At 48.2% G+C, this 13,197-nt stretch overlaps 2 protein-coding genes across 4 annotated transcripts; one reads left to right on the top strand and one right to left on the bottom strand.

Annotated features, from left to right (window-relative positions):
• Positions 1–7,389: 7,389 nt before the first annotated feature.
• LOC142565875 (E3 ubiquitin-protein ligase MARCHF5) lies at positions 7,390–8,949 on the bottom strand. Its single transcript, XM_075676444.1, has 3 exons — positions 8,649–8,949; positions 8,386–8,591; positions 7,390–8,324 (listed from the first exon to the last, which is right to left on the bottom strand). Exons 1-3 carry the CDS (start codon positions 8,681–8,683, stop codon positions 7,765–7,767), a joined length of 801 nt encoding a protein of 266 aa, XP_075532559.1. The 5' UTR covers positions 8,684–8,949; the 3' UTR covers positions 7,390–7,764.
• A 153-nt stretch (positions 8,950–9,102) lies between these two features.
• orb2 (cytoplasmic polyadenylation element-binding protein orb2) lies at positions 9,103–12,970 on the top strand. Of its 3 annotated transcripts, none has more exons than XM_075676443.1 (4): positions 9,103–9,481; positions 9,897–10,602; positions 10,737–11,732; positions 11,797–12,970. In XM_075676443.1, the coding sequence occupies exons 2-4, from the start codon at positions 9,994–9,996 to the stop codon at positions 12,022–12,024; spliced, it is 1,833 nt and encodes a 610-aa protein (XP_075532558.1). In that variant the 5' UTR covers positions 9,103–9,481; positions 9,897–9,993; the 3' UTR covers positions 12,025–12,970. The 3 variants fall into 3 exon arrangements, with proteins under 3 accessions (XP_075532558.1, XP_075532556.1, XP_075532557.1); XM_075676442.1 differs by lacking the exon at positions 9,103–9,481 and having other exon boundaries at positions 9,512–10,602; positions 10,737–10,944; positions 11,002–11,732; XM_075676441.1 differs by lacking the exon at positions 9,103–9,481 and having other exon boundaries at positions 9,511–10,602.
• The last annotated feature ends 227 nt before the right edge of the window (positions 12,971–13,197 follow it).

The raw sequence follows: 13,197 nt of genomic DNA, 5'->3' as shown, positions 1-13,197 counted from the left end.
GCAGCAATGCTCCCCCCCTTCCCTTGTAGAAAATAAACATGCATAGATGCACAAGCGAATTACATCTTCTAATTCTTTGTTTTGTTATTACCATCCCATGGCCTGTCTACGGCCCACAACACTTTGCTCAGGTATCGTGGTGTCATGAACCTCCTCAACATGAAGGGTGTGGAAGGTGGCTTGTTCACAAGATGCAAGCAACCCTAATTTCTTCAAAAGATTAACTCAGCCATACATCCTTTGGGGTGCATTCTCTCAACATGGCAAGCACCCATTATGAAGAGAGTTAACGAAGAGGTTTCTGGAAGAATGCCAACAAAACCCCTTTCTTGATCCCTTTTGAAACTTTACAGTGCATTTGTGTTGCAAGCTGTCTTTTTCATCCACACATGCCAGTTTTCATCATTAATTTATGTGGTGTGCAACACTGTGTGTCCATTGTTGCTGAAACGTTAGGCTGCCTCCTCTTCAGGCTGATGCAATCTGTAAAGTAAATATTCTGGGTGTGGGTAGGGTACACAAGGAGGCAAACATACATTTGTAGGACTCTTTTCTTCACTCTTGACTTCCCTTCACTATCAATGGGTTAACAAGAAAAAGGCAGTTGCGGCTGGGAAGAGCTATTCTGCTTCCCTAAATGTACTGAAGAGAGACATTCCTTTACTCTTGCATCATCCTATGTATTTGAACTGTTTTGTTCTTGATGGTAAATGGCATTAACGTATATTTTTTATGTGATGGCCATATCCACACTTTTGGAAATGAATAGCTCAGAAACAGATTTGAGGAACATCGATGTAAGAACAACAGTCACCCTGTTTCTGTGACAAACTGGTTGTTGAGCCTGCTGGTAAGTGCACTTTTGCGAGTGCACAAAAGCCCCTTGTGGTACCATCGTGCCGCTTCCCTTGTATGAATATAAGCTTACGATGATAATGATGCTCCTTCAAAACATGGCTTGTACCTCAGCTGCTCTTTGGTTTGTTTTGTTACTTTTTCAATGCCAAGTTTTTGTACTGTTCATTGGCCCATACTTCCTTTTCCTGTGGGCAGGAATTTCAGATGCTTCACGAGTGTGAGCCTGCATCCACAGACGACCACTGTCAGCGATAACAACTGACAACTGAGAAAGCGAATGAAGCTAAAAAAAAAAAAGATAAGGTTATCAGATGCTGCAGAAAGCAACTAGCACATCCACTGAATTTCAATACAAATAAAAGTTTGTATGGATCACACCCATTTATCACAAAATTTAAATAAAGAAATTGCAGCCTTATACGAATTTTCAGCCTTTCAATTCAGTTTTGGGTTCTGGAACATTCTAAGTATAGAACTTAAAGCAGGTTCAGGGATAGCTTAGTACACTGCCTAAAGTAGCCACGATGTGGCACACAATCATTTAGGCTTGCCACTTGGCTGTGTTTCCACCAGCATAGCCAGTTTGTTCCTCAAGCTGCCGGTTGCCAGTTCGACCCACACATCGACACACCACTTGTCGATTTTTTGGTTCTCCCTTAATCACCACATTGTAATCTGCATCACAGACATTCTGTCGGACATTCTTGCATAGCATACAACAGAATTGTTGCAAGCAGATTCATCCCCACTTGAGAGACTGAGCGGTTCATCTTCTCGCTTGCTTTTTTTTTTTTTTCTTTTTTCGTCTGAGCTTTCTCTTATGAGTCCAAGTGCAATTTGTACTTCCCTACAATACATCTTCTTGGTGGCCACCCACTGGCTGTTGGCGCTTATTGCATCCGCTGCAACGACCAGTTTGCTCACATAAGCAAAATGGATTCACATTGTTCATTCTCCTGCTTCCACACACCCCTGAGATATGGAAACAATGCTAAGCTGGCCGTTAAAGTTACCAGCTGGTCTTTTCTTTTTTTTCAATGTGTACCAAAATTTTATATAAAGTCATGCAATTGCTACACTACTGCATTAGTTCCATCTGTTTTTACATACGCTAGAGCATTTTTTTTTAACCTACACTTCGTGCAGGCTCATGTAGACAAGCTTAGTGCAGGGCACAGGCTATGACGTCATGTGCTGCACTTGACTCGCTGGGCTGTAGCCGATCAGATCAGACAGCGCATTGTCTCCTGCATGAGCAGACGAAAAGCACCCGACTTCGCACTTTGCCTGACTTCACACTTACTGGCTGCGTATATGCCCTTGCCTAAAGCTAAACGCCAATGTAAAAGTTTCCTTTTATCAACATATCTAGACAAACTGCAGCAAAATAAATTGTGAATGTGAAGGGCACGAAGACACCTTCTCAATGCGTATAATACAGCGTGGTGACTGAAACAGCCCGCACCATCTGCAAGTAAGGTAATTGTCTTCTTTGAGGATTAGCTCACCTTCCTCTGTGACACATGGTCATGCCAGCACTTAGCTACCGTCCTTGCAGTGAATATTCACTATCGTCGCTATATCAGCACCGACAGTCCCAGACAAAATGGCGCCACACATTTACAATGCCAGCCTGCTTGTTTGTCTTCTGCTGCCTGCACACATTGAAACCACAGTCTAGAAAGTACAGTTTTCATGCTACACTACAACCATAAAAAATGGCTTCATGTAGGTGGGCAGAGCTACACTCTTCTACACCAAGTAAAAAAAATGACAATTTCCTACACTAGCTATACTCATGTAGCTAGTGTAGGTAAAAAAAAATTGCCCTAGTACTTATCGTGAAAAACACCTTGCTTCCTCTCAGTGCCCGATTTTCTTTTCAAAAAAGGTAGCAACCATAACTAGCTGCAGGGAAGTAATCGTACATTCATCTGTTCTCTCCTATCTTGACTCTTGTCTGAAATGTGAGCTAGAGGACTCCCACACAAGCCAAATGTGTGATGCGCACTCTGAACATATCAGAGCAAGCATGCCAGAGCCCTCTCTGAGTAAACGCAGGAAGCGGGTATAACGCCAGCAGCTCGGGCTGACACAATGGCATAGAGTTTCTCACTATATTCCCTAGAGGAAAATCTGGCGCTGTTGCGCTGTGGTATACATGGGCATGCCGGTATATTGCGACTTCAGATTGGCATCGTTCTCGGAGAGCCAGGACACCTTGAGGACGCACCTGGCAAGCACCGTTCCATCTGTCACAATGATTCATTTTCTACTAAAACAGCACGTAAAAAGCTGTTTTAGCTTTATTATTACGCAAAAAGATGTTTTGTTTAACTATGAGAACTTGTTATTGCATGTGCAATTAGTATATGACACGTAAAAAGTATCAGCGGACCGCTAAAGTCGAGGAGAGACAACAAAATTCGCGCTCGCTTTGAAACAGTTTGTCGTCTGTTCTTGTTTTTCTTCGCTTGGTCATGTACTGTAGGTGAGTAAAGATGTAATATGCGTGAATGGAAATATTTTAAGAAGATTTTACTTTAAGAATGCGTTATTTGTGTAGCCATATCCATGTTTTAGACAAAGCCTCTTACAACACCAGCCAACACAAGCCTCGCAGACACATATACCGTCATTCCCATGACAGCACAGCACGCCTTAGGAAACTCCCATAGATAGTGGTGCCAGATTTGCCTCTAGGTGTTATAGTGAGAAACTCTCTATGCACAATGGTAGCAGCGACAAGGTGGATCCAAATGGGTCGCAAAACTTCAGGCAAAAAGCGGTCCACAACCAATCGTCACTGACATGACCAAGGGTGGTTATGGGAGCAGCGATTGAAGTGTGACTATGTGAGGAGGGAACAAACAATGAGAAAGAAAAACCTTTTCTTAAACTGATTACACTCAACAAAAATATTCCTAATGAAAGTTACATATGTTTGGGGAGGAAAGAAAACACAGCTCCCTAATTTATTATTCACAATAAATACCTATTTTTCAGCACCCGCTATAAAAGGGGGGCGTTTATGCCGTTATCAATTACACGCAGAAAGGCATGCTTGTAAAGTTCACCTGCTACTATGCGCTCCCTTCATGTTTTCTTGTTTTGCTCGTCAAAGTTTGTCTAAATTCTGGTGGTTCAGTGTTTGCAAGCTTTGTTTCATCGTTGTTCTACTTCAGTCAAAAGTAGTGAGTTATGACCACCAGATAATTGTTTACTTTGGCTGCATTTGTGCGGCTGCGCTAGCCGATGTGCTTGGTGTCCGACGATGCAACCAGCATTCAATGCCCAAAGCTTTCCTTGGTCTGCGAAGAAACTGTTTTGTGCATGGGTGCGATTTCGACACCCACGCGTCTGACATTCTGCTACATCATTTTGAGCGCTAAAAGCTCGAAACGCCCACCAAGTCAAGTTGCGTGGCATTTGAAAATGCAGCTCTAATGGTTGGCCACGAAAACAATTTTCGCACCTTTGACAACAAAAGTGATGTCACTTCTGTTTTTAAAGGATGTGGTGTCACAATATTTTCTGTTCTGCCGGAAGTGTTCCCTCATCACACAGATTGCGCCAAGCCCCATGAACCACCGATGAACTGCAATGTTTTGAATGTACGGGCTTCTACGGAAGCTTCGCTACCAGGTAGATTTATCCTGGCGGTGATGCAAAGAACAGGAAGCAAGAGGTATTCGTGTGACCAGAACTTCACCACATCTCGAAGGTGCTCCCGCAAAAAGTCACGAGTGGAGCAGAGCACTCCAAGACGAAGGTGAGTGAAATAAAATAGTCGAATTTAGCCTGGGTGCCCAATTACTCCCAATCGAATGTAAAGCACTGCGACAGTGTGTTCTAAAGCTCTCTGAAGAGACTAGTCAAATGTACCATAACTTGTACACCTGCATGTAAACTTTCCTACTGCAATACTAGAGCAGTAAGCATAACAGGTGGTGAATTCAATGGACAATCACAAAAGACACAATTTTTTAAGTCCAAAGCCACTATAAGCACACTAGATGCAGATTTCAGTTCAATTACTATAATTATGAAATAATGGAGGGAAAAACTAGGAGCGAGTGTCATGTGACAATTTTCGAAGTCTATTTGTAAAAAATATAAGCAAAAGTTCATGGGCAAAGAGAGCCCATGAACCCATAATAGGCGAGCGGTATTTTTAGCTACCTTGTGGACATGTTATGAAATGTGGTGGAGAGTGTGGCATGGGCTTATCGTGATGTGGGCGTCACTAAGATCTACCACCAACCAAACAGTGCCTTAAAGGTCCAACGACTGTAAGCAGGCCATTTTCCTAAGAGCCAGTACACCAATGAGCCCCAAAGGGAGAGAGAAGGGGAAGGGTGGCATCAGAGGCCTTGCTACTGAGCATAGCTGCATGACATCATGCTTCCTCCTAGTTGTTTCTCCCTCTTACTCTTTCTTCATGGACGAAACATGCACAATATGGCTTACTTTGCCAGCAGCGGTTACCCAAGGCAGCGAAAAATTTTTGCAAGGCACCAATGCAATCGTCATTATTATTACTTTTGAAATACTGGCATTTGCTATGCTTCTAGTAGTTCTGGACTGGAGGAATTGTGGCACTTGAATGCACCACTTGTTGTGCTGACTCAGTACAGTAGCAAACCTTAAAATTATGTGTGGATATGCAAACAAGTTGGCCTTTTCTGATCAATGGCAGTGCCCATTAACTGATGCTATGCCAGATCGTAGCTATACTGGACAGCACAGCAAGATATATTATAGTTGTCTCACGGCCAGAAAGAAAATTATCAAGGGACACCATTTCAGGTTTGGGTTCAGGTCTGCTTCAACAGCCTGTCTGATACAAGCATGACTCTCCTCTGGACAGAGTTTCGGGGTTATAGAATGACAATCAGCCAGATATGTACTGAAACTGCATTTGACTTGCAATTAGTTATAAGGCTTTTCCAAAGTTTTCTCTCATTCATGTTTTAACCAGACATAGTAGCACATCAGTGCTTTCCAGTATTGTGTTGCAGCCATTTTAGGTACTGCCTACTGTGTGTAAGTGCAGAACATTTCATATACTTTTATGCACGCAAACTCTCTTTGTAGCTTCCTTTACAGCTGCACCAGAATATCGACCTTTTCAAGAGTACAAACCGCGATGTAATCAGTGAACACTTAAAATTTAACTACACTACAGTCAGATCAGCAGTTCTAAATTCGGCCTTAATGTCAATAATCTCCCCTTAATTTTGTTTGCTTTTGTGTTAACCCCAGGAACAGAAGCGTATTTATGAAAAGAGGCTCCACAAAATGCGAGAGTCAGTGCCTTGGCTTCATAGGCAATGTATGCCACATTATTCTCAATATGGTAAAGCAACAGTAAAAGGTCACTTCTTTGCTGCCTAAAATGGATAGCCCAAACAGACATGGTCAAAAGAAAGATTAGACAGGAGAGGAGCAAAAATGTTTTGCCTGTTTTGTCTTATCTTCCTCTTGGCTGTGTCTGTGCTGTTCATTTTAAATGCTACTGTCAAGTAGCCTACTGCTTACTTCTTATTTACCAGCATTTCCCCAGATGTCAGACATGGGAGAAATTGCAAAACAAAGGAAATGACTGCTGGAATGCACAAGAGTTTGTGCTCTTTCATAATATGCAAATACACTGAAATCGACTTTCTTGACTAGCTCCCAGAAACAAATATTTTTGATAACACAGACAGTAACAACATTGCAGATGGTGCAATAAGGTAGCTCCTTGCTACATGGTCAAGAATGCACAAACCAAAGCTGGAGATCCCACAACATCCAGAATGTTTTCCCAGCCACACCTCTTCACAAACGCATACATACAACTGAAAAAATAAAACGGCTCCAAAATGGCATTGGTTTCACATGCCTGTTATCGCAAAGTCATGTACGACTTCTCGGTGAGGTGTGCTGGCTACAAATCTGTCTGTAACCAGCTCACCAAGTAAAGTCCACCACTAAAATTGCCATTATCAAATGCCTGATAATGGAAGTTTCCACAAAATTTTAAGTGCAGCTCCTGTACTATATGAAACATTAACAATAAAATTCCACTCCTAGTTGATGCAATTTTCAAGTTACAGCTTTACAGCGGTAAAAATCATGCTTACTTACAAGCGTAAGGTGCACAACCTATTAGTGCATGTCACCTTTCTCATTGTGAAAGATATGACACTGCAACAAAATCACTAAGGTAAGATTTGGAGGCTATAACAAACCACACTCCTTTCTGCTAAATGAACAATAGTGTTAACAGCACGAAAAGATGCAGCTGACAGTTACTTAAGGCACAATGCACACAGCTCAAAGTGTGTAATGCAGTAACCAATTATCACAGCAGCCAGTGCACATCAGCAAACTGCAACCTTTTGATCAGAATATAGAACACTCTGAACATTAGATGCATATATGTCACGTGCAAAGTGACTTTGCTTACATTTCAATTGTATATGCATTGAAACCGCCTGTTAAACCATAATGAATTGTAGTCACTTTTATATATGACAACCAAAGTGCATATTTCATATTTTATTTAAAACATCCACAGGTTAAATTCACGTTATCGGAACCATTCCATGGCTTTTGTTTTCCTTGGTTCTATAAAAAATCTTGATTCTGAGTCCTGCTTAACCAGAGCGCAACTTTCTTGCTATTTTTGTAGCACACAGAAGTGGCTGTTCTTGTCATGCATGCACAACGGTTACCATCCCCAAAAAACACCAAGTCGACTGAAATCTGCCAGTGAATGCCCTTTGGCAGGGCACAAATGAAGGTTTCCTCGATGGTCGATGGTGTCAAAAATGAGAAGCAAGCCGACCGCTACCCAAGTGGCTGCATCTTTAAAATACACAAAGCTATGAATCCCTGCGTCCATGTTTTCGCGCAGACCTATGGTGGCGGCGTCTGTTGCTGCTCGTAGTTAAGCACGCGGCGGCGGCACTGGCGTAGATACTGGTGCCGCTTGAGGTAGATCTTTGCGGCACCCTTGAGGGCGACAAAGGCCAAGCCGCCTAGCAGGCTACGCTGCGACGGCGCCAGCCGGCCGAAGAAGAGACGGCCAACCAGGCTCGCAACGGTGGGCAGCAGCAAGGCGCCGCACAGCAGCCTCGTGGCCGATAACGGATCCTGCGGCGGCACCACAAGCAGCAGCCGCTTGGCCAGCGGCGCTGATCGCCGCCACCACAGTCGCAGCAGGTAGTCCTCCCAGCGCACCATGCGCGCCAGCACCAGTACTACGGGGATGCTTGGCAGGCCGACAAGCAGGAAAAGCGGGTCGGCTTGCTCCATGACACTAAGGCCTTGCTTATGGCCCAGCACCTGCATCACTGTCACGGCGCCGTACGTGACGGCCGTCCAGTACACCGATCCCATGAGCAGTCCCGCCGCCACAAACGGGCACGCGCGGTACACGCTCCGATCCACCAGGTCCAGCAGGTACACGGGGCCCCCTGCGAGACAACGCGGCGGCCTGAAAGATCATGTCGGGCGCGCGCGATCGCGCGTCCTCACCAAGACTGGGCAGCACCACCACGTATTCGCTGCTGCACTGCGGGCATGCCACTTTTGCCGCACTGTTACCCCCCTGCTTCTCGTCGATCCAGCGCTGCAGGCAGGCCTGGTGCACCCATTTCGTAGTTCCGCGGCATTTACACGGCTGCACCCAAGCTGCGTCGCGCTCTTCTTCTTCCGATGCGAAACACACCCAACAGTAGCGCCTGCGGGAAAAAGAGGGGCATCAGCTCGACCCACTGCGCTTGCGGCGCCACACTCACCGTTCGCAGGGGCCATCGGTACTTGCAGTGCTCATGTTAGCGGATGGCACCTACATAGCCACCTGGAACCTTCCAAGTGGGTCACGTTCCCAGCGAGTGTTGCTACTCGTAGCCTAAAGACTGTCACTCGCCTTGTGCGCGAAGAACTGCCTTGGGCACGCAACAGAAAGATTTTAACAATGTCCAATTGAAAATTTCTGCAACAACGATCTCGCAGATGTCCACTTTGCTATCAGCCACGCTTAACGACATCAGAACAACGCCACAACGCGTATACCTCTAATCTGCCTAGCTGGCCTTGACGATGCGCCGCTGCGTTACAGCATCTGAGTCAGGGACAGCGGGCACAAACAGGAAGTACGACACTTTCTTACAACATAAGTAAACTAGACTAAACTCATCAATTTTCGGCGTTTTTATAATAATGTTTAAAGTTGTTTTTCATTATTTTTGTGGGATTTTATTTTGACAACGCAGTATATTGATCTTTTGCGTTTTGCTGCGGGGCAGTTTCGCGTTGCAGTGCCAGCTGTAGCAGACGAACGCTGCTGCTGGGTGTTCTTTTCCTTTGCACTGCAAAATCGCAATCTCACACCTCACTATTCTAGCATAAACCTGAAAAGTCGAACGTACCTTGGTGAACCCTCATATTATGGAGTAAAACTGCCTTTAGTCTAGTAAACAGTAATCTTGGCGGCTATATACGGCGGCAAAGTATGCGTAATGAACACAAATTAATAACCGAATTGTGAGCCGCCATCTTGATAGTGAAACGTCCTGTTTGGAAGGACAGCACGGCAGCTTCTTGACGAAACTGTCGCCATAGGTAAAAGGTAAGTCGCGAAGTTAACCTTGCTTTTGATGGCGTAAAAGGTCGACAACAATGTTGGCTTGCCAACGTGCGATTCCATATATGTCTGCATCCGAATGCGCCAACAGTCGACCTAGCAGACGATGTTTTTCATGTGATGAAAACAAGACAATGATTTGATTAAATGATTAAGTTGGAATTTCAATGCACTTGCTATATTAATACAGAATTGTTTTCTTGTGTTGTGTATTATTTTGAATTAACAGTGAGTCGGAAACTCCATTGGCAACAGATGTCGCAGTAGTAGCAGAAACGGAACGCAGACGGCGTTTTCTGCTGCAGTGCGTCTGCGGTGTCGACGGTCGAGGAGACTTGGCCTGCACTGGCTGTAAAAACACGGTGTTTTTGAACAGCCTTATGGGGGATTATACTTTCAGTGTATCCGCCAATGTGAGGGCCTTGTCTCCAGTCGAGTTCCAGCCCAATCCAGGTAACAGCGCCCTATTCTTTACTCCCGATCAAATTGGCCACACGATGCAAGACGACCTGCTGCTTGAGAAGAGCGCCGGCAAACAGGCCTCATCCCAGCTGTCGACTGCAAGTGTCGAGACTACATCCAACGGAGAACAAGCCCTGGAAGAGTATTCGTCGCGCAAGGGCAAAGGTGAAGACCCGGCAGCAAATTCGCTGCCCGAGAAGACGGAGAGCCCGGACGTAGTGCCTTCTCCGCTGCAAATGGGCTTCTCGTCAGAGGTGATCGCCACCTCGGGAGCCAACTTTTGGTCAGCTGTGGCGACGGACGAAGCCTTTATCCAGGGCATCCCGACTGTTAACGGCACGCTGGCTTTTCCCAGCTTCCCGAGCCCGATGCTGGGCGCAGGCCACCCTCAGCGGCGGGCCATCACGGGTGCGCACAATTTCGCTGCGCCGACTAGGGGCCCGCCGCCTCAGGGGCCCCCCCTGTTCAAGGCCTACTCCAGCTGGAGCAGCCCGCAGCAGCCGAGCTGGTCGAGCCCACCGTGGAGCGGTTTGACCCAGAAGCGCTCGGTTCCCAGCCTTGGGCCGCTCTCGCCGGCCGGCAAAGAGAGCCCCAAGTTTCGTCGGAGCACTTCGCTGCCCAAGCCGGACGAGGACGGCTTCCAGGTGAGCGGCCCCCGAGGGATGCTACTCCTGTTCGGGGGTGCTGCCCACCTCGCAGGGCGCGCATGCGCCAACATGGCGGCGCTCCGCGGAAGCGCCCGATCGTTGCCTGAGCGGTGGCGCACGCGGCCCCCCAGGTCGCCCAGGGCCCGCTGGACACGCTGCGGTTCCCGCTCGAGCAGCAACTGCTCGACATGGTGCGCCAGGATCCGCCTGAAGCAGCTGCCCACTACTGCAAGCCGTGGGGTGGCCTCGGTGCTGCATCGACGCTCGGCTCGGCGGCCGCATACCCGGGCGCCGCCGCCGAGTTCAGGCCCGACGAGGCTCGGCTTCAGGCGCGCGGAGGTAAGCCGGACGGCCAAGCGCGCGACCCGAACCCGAGCGCGCGCGTGCACTACGCAGGACGTGGCGGTTTTTCGCGGAGGAAAGGGCGCGCGGGCGGCGGTGGTAGTGGCGGCGGTGGCGGCGGCGGGCCCTGGCTCTTGGCCGGCGCCAAGTCGCCTTTCTTCCTGGACGGCGACCTGGTGCTCGAGGAGCAGCGCTGCTCGCCCAAGGGCGGCGAGCCCGCGGCCGAGCGCTACTCGCGCAAGGTGTTCGTGGGCGGGCTGCCGCCGGACATCGACGAGGAAGAGATCACCGCCAGCTTCCGGCGGTTCGGCCCTCTGGTAGTGGACTGGCCTCACAAGGCGGAGAGCAAGTCATACTTTCCGCCCAAGGGCTACGCGTTCCTGCTCTTCCAAGACGAGTGCTCGGTGCAGGCGCTGATGGACGCGTGCATCCAGGAGGAGGACAAGCTGTACCTGTGCGTGAGCAGTCCCACCATCAAGGACAAGCCGGTACAGATCCGGCCCTGGCGGCTCGGCGACGCTGATTTCGTGCTGGACGCGTCGCTGCCGTTGGACCCGCGCAAGACGGTCTTCGTGGGCGGCGTGCCGCGGCCGCTGAAGGCCGTCGAGCTGGCCATGATCATGGACCGGCTGTACGGCGGTGTCTGCTACGCGGGCATTGACACAGACCCCGAGCTCAAGTACCCTAAGGGTGCTGGCCGCGTGGCCTTCTCCAACCAGCAGAGCTACATTGCTGCTATCAGCGCGCGCTTCGTGCAGCTGCAGCACGGGGACATCGAGAAGCGGGTAAGTTGCCGCCGCACATACACCACACGTGCATGCGCTGACACGGAGCTCGTGCGGCGCGCAGGTCGAGGTCAAGCCGTACGTGCTCGATGACCAGATGTGTGACGAGTGCCAGGGTGCCCGGTGCGGCGGCAAGTTCGCGCCTTTCTTCTGCGCCAACGTGACCTGCCTGCAGTACTACTGCGAGCACTGCTGGGCCACCATCCACTCGCGGCCGGGTCGCGAGTTCCACAAGCCTCTGGTCAAGGAGGGCGCCGACCGGCCGCGGGCTGTGCCCTTCCGCTGGTGCTAGGCGCGTGTGATATAGCCTCTGCTTGAGTTCCCCTAGGGACAATCAGACGCCCGTAGACGGTCGACACGTATATATATTTATCGACATATCTCGCCCTTTCTAGTCAGGCAGCCGTAGCAAGCTCACAGACAGGGTTGTTGTGCCAAACTTGGTTGGCTTGGGTTGCCCCAGGGCGTCAGTGGGGGATTCGAGCCTGTAGTCAGCGCTGCTGAGTGTGTCGTTTGCCTCTCCCCGTTGATCTCAGGCGGCGGACGCCAGTGTGTTACTGTTAGGCGAGCAGTTCGTTGTTGCCGGGCCACTTCTTAGAGCAGCCCGGTGGCTCCGTCAAGCTAGCATGGTTCCAGCTGTTTTCTCTTCTGCATCGACGTGTCTTTTATATGCTACTCCATGTGATCAAAATTTTAGCCTCTGCTCGTTTCACTTTTGGACGTTTTTCGTTACTTTTTTTATGAGGTGTTGACTTTTTTAGGACAAGTGCAAAGATGCACTTGCTTTAGAAGTGCGCGAAAAGTGGAGCGCCAAGCGTGGGGTACTTTTTGCCGTCCGCTTCCACACTTTGCAACAATTGTGTGAACCGAGTGCAGGAGTTTTAAAGTTGCACTTTTTTTTACCTTCAACAAGTTTCGAAGCAATTGTTTGTGACATACTAGTCAGGCAGTGCCAGCAGATGACACTTTGGCTGTTTTTTGTACAGTGCATGGTCAGTTTACTACACACACTTGTGTCAAGCCCTGTGTACACGCGTGAGCTCACCTGAAATGAGCCTTTTTTGTTTTCTAGAATCAATCGTGCTTTACATTAGCGGCTTTACTTGGGTTATGTTGACCAGTTGAAGCTGTTTTATATACTGGCTCAGGGTTATGTGCAAATAAGAGGACCGCAGAAATGTTGTCATATGTTAGTGACCTTGCAATCACTTTGCATTAAATCTTTTTTTAGATGATACTGTGCCGCATTTGAAATTCTGGCCACTGCCACATGCCGTGGGCTCCCAACATTTGGACAGCATTCTTCTGAATGCATTCCAAGACACTTTCTTCAGGCATGATGGGGTTGCACAATTGTTTCCTTTTATTTATTTATTTTTATTTCTGGTCCTATGGCACAAACGTGCATGTCATGTTGTTCACAGGTGACTGAAGGGAAAAGAAAATAGCTGCCCTCATCTGTTTT

The sequence above is a fragment of the Dermacentor variabilis genome, unplaced genomic scaffold (assembly GCF_050947875.1).
Source record: "Dermacentor variabilis isolate Ectoservices unplaced genomic scaffold, ASM5094787v1 scaffold_12, whole genome shotgun sequence".
In the NCBI taxonomy this organism is placed as follows: Eukaryota; Metazoa; Arthropoda; class Arachnida; order Ixodida; family Ixodidae; genus Dermacentor; species Dermacentor variabilis.
The sequence above is the reverse complement of the archived record's forward strand: the minus strand, read 5'-3'. Positions and strand labels throughout refer to the sequence as shown.